This window comes from Dipodomys ordii, unplaced genomic scaffold (genome assembly GCF_000151885.1).
Source record: "Dipodomys ordii isolate 6190 unplaced genomic scaffold, Dord_2.0 Scaffold39, whole genome shotgun sequence".
In the NCBI taxonomy this organism is placed as follows: Eukaryota; Metazoa; Chordata; class Mammalia; order Rodentia; family Heteromyidae; genus Dipodomys; species Dipodomys ordii.
Genome location: NW_012267255.1, coordinates 9,110,055 through 9,117,811, shown reverse-complemented (window position 1 = coordinate 9,117,811; position 7,757 = coordinate 9,110,055). Strand labels below are relative to the sequence as shown.

The following is a 7,757-nucleotide window of genomic DNA, read 5'->3' as shown; positions in this document are numbered from 1 at the left end:
CCCACTATTCCACCCAAGGAGCAAGTGGATCCCTGCTCTTTTTCTTTGCTTTTACTTTTTTTTTTTTTTAATGTTGGTGCCATTACTGGGACTTGAACTCAGGGCCTGGGCTCTGTCTACTTGAGCCACATCTTCACTTCCAGCTTTGTTGTTGTTAGTTAAAAGGAGATAAGAGTCTCACAGATCTTCCTTCTCAGGCTGGCTTTGAACTTCAAACTTCGGATCTCAGCCTGATAAGTGGCTAGGATTAAAGATGTGAGCCACGGGTGCAGGCTTTTGTTGTTGTTGTTTTGTTACTCCTGGAGCTTGAACTCAGGGCCTGGGTGCTATCCTTGAGCATTTTTACTCGATTGGTGCTTGAGCCACAGTACCACTTCTTGCTTTTTCTGAGTAGTTTATTGGAGAGCCTCATAGACTTTCCTGCCTAGGATGGTCTCGCACCCTGATAATCTTATATCAGTCTCCTGATTACAGGCTTGAGCCACCAGTGTCACTCAATTTTTTTCTACTTGAGTTGGCTTTGAACTGTGATCCTCAGATCGTAACCTCCTGAGTAGCTAGGATTACAGGTATGGGCCACCAGCGCTGGCTATTCAGAATCTTAATTTGGTCTTATAGTTTAGGAGCATTAGTTAGTCAGATGTACCCTTCTCCTCCCCAGTAAGAGAGCTAATAACCATTTATTCACACAAAATATTTTATTTAGCACTTTCTTTTTTTTTTTTGGGGGGGGGTCCGGTCATAGGGCCTGAACTCTGGGCCTGGGCGCTGTCCCTCAGCTCTTCAGCTCAAGGCTAGCACTCTATCACTTGAGCCACAGCACCACTACCGGCTTTTTTCATTTTGCTTATGTGGTGCTGAGGAATCGAACCCAGGGCCTCATGCATGCAAGGCAAGTGCTCTACCACTGAGCCACCTTCCCAACCCCTACTTAGCACTTTCTTTACGTAGGCACCACACTGAATACTGCCTTTGAGGGGACTTCACTCACAAATTCACTATTGAGTGATACCATTGGCCCAGCCACACACGAGACTACATGCTGTGAGGATGAGAAGAGGCCTTTACTTAATCCAAAGTCCTTCTCAGCCTATTCTGAGGCTGTTTCTAGACAAGGAGTGTAAGTACATGTGCTAGGCACCGTCTATGCTCACGCCCCAAATCCTAGCTAGTCAGAAGGCTGAGATCTTGAAGATCTCATTTCAGAGCCAGTCTGGGCACATGAATCTTCAAGATTCCGATCTCCAATTAACCAGCAAAAAACTGGAACTGGAGGTATGGCTGAAATGGTAAAGAACAAGGTGAAACACATGTGAAGTGGCCTGTGTGCCATGTAAATAAGTCTCTAAAGTACACGCTGCACAGTTCCTTCTGTAGGTCATTGAGTATGTGGCAGGTCTGTTTCTGTTCTTCCTGATCTTTGCCAAATCTCACAAATACCCTGAGAAGCCTACAGTACCAGCCATGGAGTCAGGTGTCATTTCCACCTAACATGTTTATTCCTTTGATTTTTGTCTTACACTCTAGGTTTAGGAACCAAGGCTGAAATTCAAGTATACCTATCGTCTGCCAGGAATGGACCAGGCTTACCCAGTAGTCTGGCTCCCCCCAAGCCACAATCCTAGCCAGGCTCTGGTGGCTGACGCCTATAATCCTAGCTATTCAGGAGGTTGAGCTGGGAAGATCACAGTTCAAAGCCAGCCTGGGCAGAAAGGTCTGTGAGACTTTTATCTCCAATTAATCATAAAAAAGCCAGAAGTAGAGCTGTGGCTCAAGTAGTAGAGTGCTTGAGTAAAAAAGCCAAATGAGACAGTGAGGCCCGTGCTGGGATATAGCTTAGTAAAGCACTTGCCCAGCATGCCTAAAACTCTGAGTTCAATCCCCAGCACGCACAGACACACAAAGAAAACACCCCAAGTCAAACAGATAATAAAGAACCACAGCCCTTCTGCACTGTCCTTGAGCTTTTGTGCTCAAGGCTAGTGCTCTACCACGTAAGCCACAGCTCAATTTCCAGCTTTTTGGATAGCTAATTGGAAATAAGAGTCTCAGGGATTTTCCTGCCTGGATTAGCTCTGAACTTCGGTCTTTAGATCTCAGTCTCCTGAATAGCTAGGACTACAGGCAGGAGCCACAAGGCCCCTACCTCTTTCACCATGGAAGCTGACAAGCCAGCAGGGGGTACTGGATGAGGACCTTCGCACTAAACTCCACGTTGCTTCCTTTTGTGGCTCTTTGCAGCATGGTGCTAATGAAGACGCGGTGGATATGGAGAACCGCAGTCCACTGCACTGGGCAGGTGTGTGCCTGGTCAGTGGGGTGGGGCTGGAAGGACGGAGGGGGAGAGAAGGAAGGGGGAAAGCAGCCTTTGTGGGAAGGGCAGCCAGGGCAAACCACTGAACTGGCAGGAGGGGATGTTGGGGCATGTTCATGGGCCAGGTGGCTTTCATTCTTCTCCTTCACCCTTCCCCAGCCTCCTCTGGCTGTGCCTCGAGTGTCCTCCTGTTGTGTGACCACGAAGCCTTCTTGGATGTATTGGATAATGTGAGTAACTGATGGACGAATGGGAAATGCCCACCCAGGGAGCGGTATCAAGCATGATATCTGCATAGAGCAGGCATTAAATAAATGCTTGTGACTGACAAATGATTATCAGCTGTTTTTCTTTTTTCTTTTGGTGAGGGTACTGGGGCTTGATCTCAGCATCTAAGTATCATCCCTTAGCTTTTTTGCTGATTTATTGGACTGGCTTCAAACTGGGATCCTTGGATTTCAGTTTCCCAAGTAACAAGGATTAGAGGCCTGAGGCACTGGTGCCCCCGCTGGTTGTCAGCTCTTTTATGGAGGATGAGAGAAGTCCTTTTGGTCAAATATTATTGCCTATAACTACAACCACTTTCTTTCTTTCTTTCTTTTTTTTTGGTTGGTCATGGGGCTTGAACTCTGGGCTTAGGCACTGTCCCTGAGCTCTTCAGCTCAAGACTAACGCTCTACCACTGAACACCACTTCCTTTTTTTTTTTTCTTTTTGCCAATGCTGGTGCTTGAACTCAGGGCCTGAGCCCTATACCTGAGCTTTCTTTGCTCACAGCTAGCACTCTACTGCTTGAGCTACAGCTCCATGTCTGGCTTTTTAGTGATTAATTGGAGATAAGAGTTTCATGGACTTTCCTGCCTGGGCTGGCTTCCCATCTCAATCCTCAGCTTTCAGCCTCCCGAGTAGCTAGGCATGAGCTACCTCCTGTATTGTTTTCTTTTTTTATTGTTGTTGGTCGTGGGACCCGGACTCTGTCCCTCAGCTCTTTAGCTCAAGGCTAGAGTTCTACCACTTGAGCCACAATGGAACTTCCTGCTTTTTTTGTGTATGTGGTGCTGAGGAATGGAACCCAGGGCCTCATGCATGCAAGGCAAGCACTCTACACTGAGCCACCTTCCCAGCTGGTGTATTATTATTTGCCAGTCCTGGGGCTTGAAATCAGGGCCTGAGCACTGTCCCTGAGCTGCTTTTGCTCAAGGCTAGCACTCTACCATTTGAACCAAGTGCTACTTCCAGCTTTTTCTGTTTGTGGTACTGAGGAATCAAACCTGGGCCTTCATGTGTGCTAGGCAAGCACTCTACTACTGAGCCATATTCCTAGCCTACCTCCTGTATTTTGTCCCCCCTTCTCATGAAGAATTAAACCTAGTCTTTTAGAGAGCTTGTAATCTTACCTATAGGATCTGAGCTTGCTTGCTTCCTTTTCTTCTTTCTTTCTCTCTTTCTTTTCTTTCTTTTCCTTTTTTTTCTTTCTTTCTTGAAATCAGGAGGGGGCTTGGTAGCATTGTGCCAAGTCCCTAGCTCTTTCTGGCTCCAAGTGACCCTCCTTCTCCCATGATCTGTGTAGGATGGCCGCACACCTCTGATGATCGCATCGCTGGGAGGCCATGCAGCGATCTGCTCCCAGCTGCTGCAGAGGGGCGCGCGAGTCAACGTCAAGGACAAAGATGACAAGTAAGACATCCCACCCCATCCCCCACTTGTGTCCAGACCCACAACGGAGACAGAGGGTACTGTGTGTGTGTGTGTGTGTGTGTGTGTGTGTATAAGAAGAGGGCAGACCGGTCTCTGTCATGGGATCCTCCCGCCAGCCCAGGGATGACTCAGAAGAACCTGGTCTGCTGCCACGAATGGCTTCCGGTAGACCATCCCAGAGATGGAACAGACCTGTCACGGGATCACTGGCTTAATTTCCTTGTTTTCAAGCTGTCTTCTAAACAATGGCATCTCTTTTGGGGAAGAGGGATTACAAAGGGTATTTTATTGGGCACAAGTTTTGGATAATAGTATTTCTTGCTCCAGACAGGCAAAACCTGGTGTAGCCAAGCAAGAGTGCCAGGAAAAAATCACTGAGTTCTGGGATCCTTTTCTTTTTCTTCCCCTATCAATGAAAAATTTATGCAGAAGCCAGGTGTGGTAGTGCAGTTTTGTAATCCCAACCCTGAGAGGCTGAGTCAGATTTGAGTTCAAAGCTAGCCTGGGCTACACAGAGACTCTGTCTTAAAAAAACAAATTTATGCAGAAACTTAATCGTAGGAGTTCTTTTAGTTGTCCCTTGTTTTTGTGCTAGTCTTGTGCAAGGCCTGGATGCTGTCCCTTGGTTCTCTCACTAAAGTTAGTACTCTACCATTTGAGACACAGCTCTACTTCCAGCTTTTTGCTGATCCTCAGATCTCAGCCTCTTAAGAAGCTAGGATTATAGGCATGAGCCACCAATCACTTCTAGCCTTTGGCTGGTTTATTGGAGATAAGAGTCTCCTCAACTTTTCTGCCTGGCTCTCTTCTAAGGGTGATCCTCAGATCTTAGCCTCCTGAATACCTTGGATTACAAGCCTGAACCACCAGCATCCAGCATGATCTGTGGTAATGCTGTCTTTGATTGGTGATAGACTTACTGTCTTGACCTTGTTGAGTGAGAGCTGCTTCTGTGAATGGCATTTCTGGAGCCAGGACTCCTGGCTTCTGTGAGGGAAAGCCTATACTCACATTGATCTCTACGCTCAGGTCAGCTCTGATCCTGGCCTGTGAGAAAGGCAGCGCAGAGGTGGCGGAACTTCTCCTGAGCCATGGAGCAGATGCAGGGGCGTTGGACAGCCTGGGCCACAATGCTCTGTATTACGCTCTGCAAACACAAGACAAGGCTTTATGTGGGCTGTTGAGGCAGGCCTTGAACCGGCGGCGGCGAGGAGGTAAATCCAAGCATTTCATACGCTCTATCAAAGGAGAAGCATGACATCTGTTAAAAAAAAAAGAATCTGGGGCTGGGAAGGTGGCTCAGTGGTAGAGTACTTGCTTAGCATGCATAAAGCCCTGGGTTCAATTCCTCAGTACCACATACACAGAAAAAGCCAGAAGTGGTGCTATGGCTCAAGTGGTAGAGTGTTAGCCTTGAGCAAAAGAAAGTTCAGGAATAGCAGTCCTCAGGCCCTGAGTTCAAGCCCCAGGACGGGCCAAAAAAATAAAAAAATCTGTAAGAGCTGGGTGTTGGTGCCTGTAATCCTAGATACTCAGGAGGCTGAGATCTGAGAATCATGGTTTGATTCCAGCTTGAGCAGGAAAGTCCATGAGACTCTCATCGCTAATTAACTACTCAAAAACCATAAGTGGATCTGTGGCTCAAAGTGATAGAGCTCTAGCCTTGAGCAAGAGCTCAGGGTCAGCACCCAGGCTCTGAATTCAAGCCCCACAACTGATGAGAGAGAGAGAGAGAAAGAGAGAGAGAGAGAGAGAGAGAGAGAGAGAGAGAGAGAGGAGGCCCTGAGTTTGAGCTCCAGTACTGGCACATGTGCACACACATACACAAACAATTGGTGTACAATCAAAGCACACAGACCTATCTTTTCTCTTATTTGCTATGTCTTTTCTTTATAGGTCAGAAGCTGGTTCAACATCCAGATCTTGCATCCCAGGTACCTCCCTCTTTTTGTCTCTGACCCTCCCCAGGTTTACTGGGGTCGTCCTTGGGGGTCCTCCTTCCTGCCCTCACTTGGCTGTTGTGGTTTTGATCTAGGCCTCTCCATCTGAGCTCCAGGTGGGTTTTCCACCCACCAGCCCATGGAAAGCAGAGCCTGAGAAGGAGCAGGAGGAAGAGGAGGAGGAAGACCAGTGCTCAGCAGAGTGGCGGCTAAAATATGAAGAGGAGCAGAAGAAAGTGTCTCAGTTGGAGCGGGAGTTGGTACTAAAGACAGAAGAGTGTAAGGCTCAAGCTACAGCTTACTTGGGCCTGGAAAACCAGATTCGAGAGCAGGTACAGGAGCTAGGGCGACTCCTAGTCCAAGAGCCTGGAGCTCCAGAAGAGCAGGGATCTAGTTTCCGGCCTGGAGGGGACGGTATGGAGCAGGGCTGTCCTCTGGATCTGCTGGTGGAACATATACAAGAGCTGAAGAGGCAGCAGCAGAGGACTACAGTGAAGTCATCGTTAGGTCCTAAGCTGGAGGAGCCTGGCTCAGCAGACATCCAGCGAGGAGTAAAGCTGGAGGAGCCTGGCTCAGCAGACATCCAGCGAGGAGTCCATGGAACGTCCAGGGAGGAAGAGGGGCCATCCCAAATCCCAAGGAAGGACACAGGACAGCCACTGACCAGCCATGGGAGGCAGACCCTTGGCCCTGATCACAAGGACCAGCTCTGTGCTTCCCAGCAGGAGAGGCCGCAGGCCCTGGGGGTGGAACCAGCAGGCCCGGTGGAAGAAGTAGCAGCAGGCAAAGCCGCCATGAACCAGCTACTGCTACAGCTCAGAGAGGAGCTGGCTGCAGTGTGGAGAGACAAGGACACGGCCAGAGGGGCTCTCTCCAGACCCATCCTGGAGGGCGCCCTGGGGACGCCCCGGGCTGAGGCTGCAGCCGCTGCCTGGGAGAAGATGGAGGCCCGTTTAGAGCGCGTGCTGGTGAGGCTGGATCAAGCCAAGGCGGGACTGCAGGGGAAAACGGAGATCGAGGGCCAGGGACAGGCCCGCCCAGAGGGCCAGGAAACCCCTAAAGAAAAGCCAAGGGTTCCCTGGGCCCGGGGAGAACCTCAGGGGGCTCCAGGAAAGGAACCGAGCCCCGGAGGGGCGAAGGGACTGCTGGAGAAGGAGGTGTCGGCGCTGAGGAGGAGCAACAGCCACCTGCTGGAGGAGTTGGGGGAGCTGGGTCGCGAGCGGCAGCGGCTGCAGGGGGAGCTGCAGGCGCTGGGCCTGAGGCTCCAGAGGGAGTTCGTGCCCCGGCCCGAGGCGCAGGTCCAGCTGCAGCAGCTGCGGCGCAGCGTGGGGCTGCTGGCCGACGAGCTGGCCGCGGAGAAGGAGGCCGCGGAGAAGCTGCGCCAGCGCCTGGCCTCGCACAGCGGCGGCGTCCGCGCGCTGTGGGACTGTCTGCCCGCCGACCTGGCGGGCCGCCGGGGGGAAGCCGAAGCCCTGGAGGAGCTCCAGGGGTGCGTCCGCGCCCTGGTGGACCGGCTCCGCCAGGCCCAGGGGGCGGTGGCCCGGCTGGAGGAGGAGAACCAGCGACTGCGGGGCTCGACGTCCCCGCGCGGGGATCCGGCCGCGTCCCCACAGGTGGCCGCCCTGGAGCGGGACCTGGGGGCGCTGGAGGCGGAGCTGCGCGCCGTGCAGGCCACCATGGGCGCCAAGAGCCAGGAGATGGCGAAGCTGAAACAGCTGCTCTACCAGGCCACGGAGGAGGTGGCGGAGCTGCGGGCGCGCGAGGCGGCCAGCCTGCGGCGGCACGAGCAGGCGCGGGAGGCGCCGG

At 51.6% G+C, this 7,757-nt stretch overlaps 1 protein-coding gene across 1 annotated transcript in view; it reads left to right on the top strand.

The window, feature by feature from the left end:
* Positions 1 to 7,757, top strand: part of Ankrd35 (ankyrin repeat domain 35) — a 28,495-nt gene that overhangs the window by 11,488 nt on the left and 9,250 nt on the right. The window contains exons 3-8 of the mRNA XM_013018223.1: positions 2,172 to 2,299; positions 2,474 to 2,544; positions 3,884 to 3,990; positions 5,041 to 5,225; positions 5,908 to 5,945; positions 6,047 to 7,741. Coding sequence (XP_012873677.1) covers positions 2,172 to 2,299; positions 2,474 to 2,544; positions 3,884 to 3,990; positions 5,041 to 5,225; positions 5,908 to 5,945; positions 6,047 to 7,741 — 2,224 coding nt within the window. The remainder of the gene's footprint in view (positions 1 to 2,171; positions 2,300 to 2,473; positions 2,545 to 3,883; positions 3,991 to 5,040; positions 5,226 to 5,907; positions 5,946 to 6,046; positions 7,742 to 7,757) is intronic.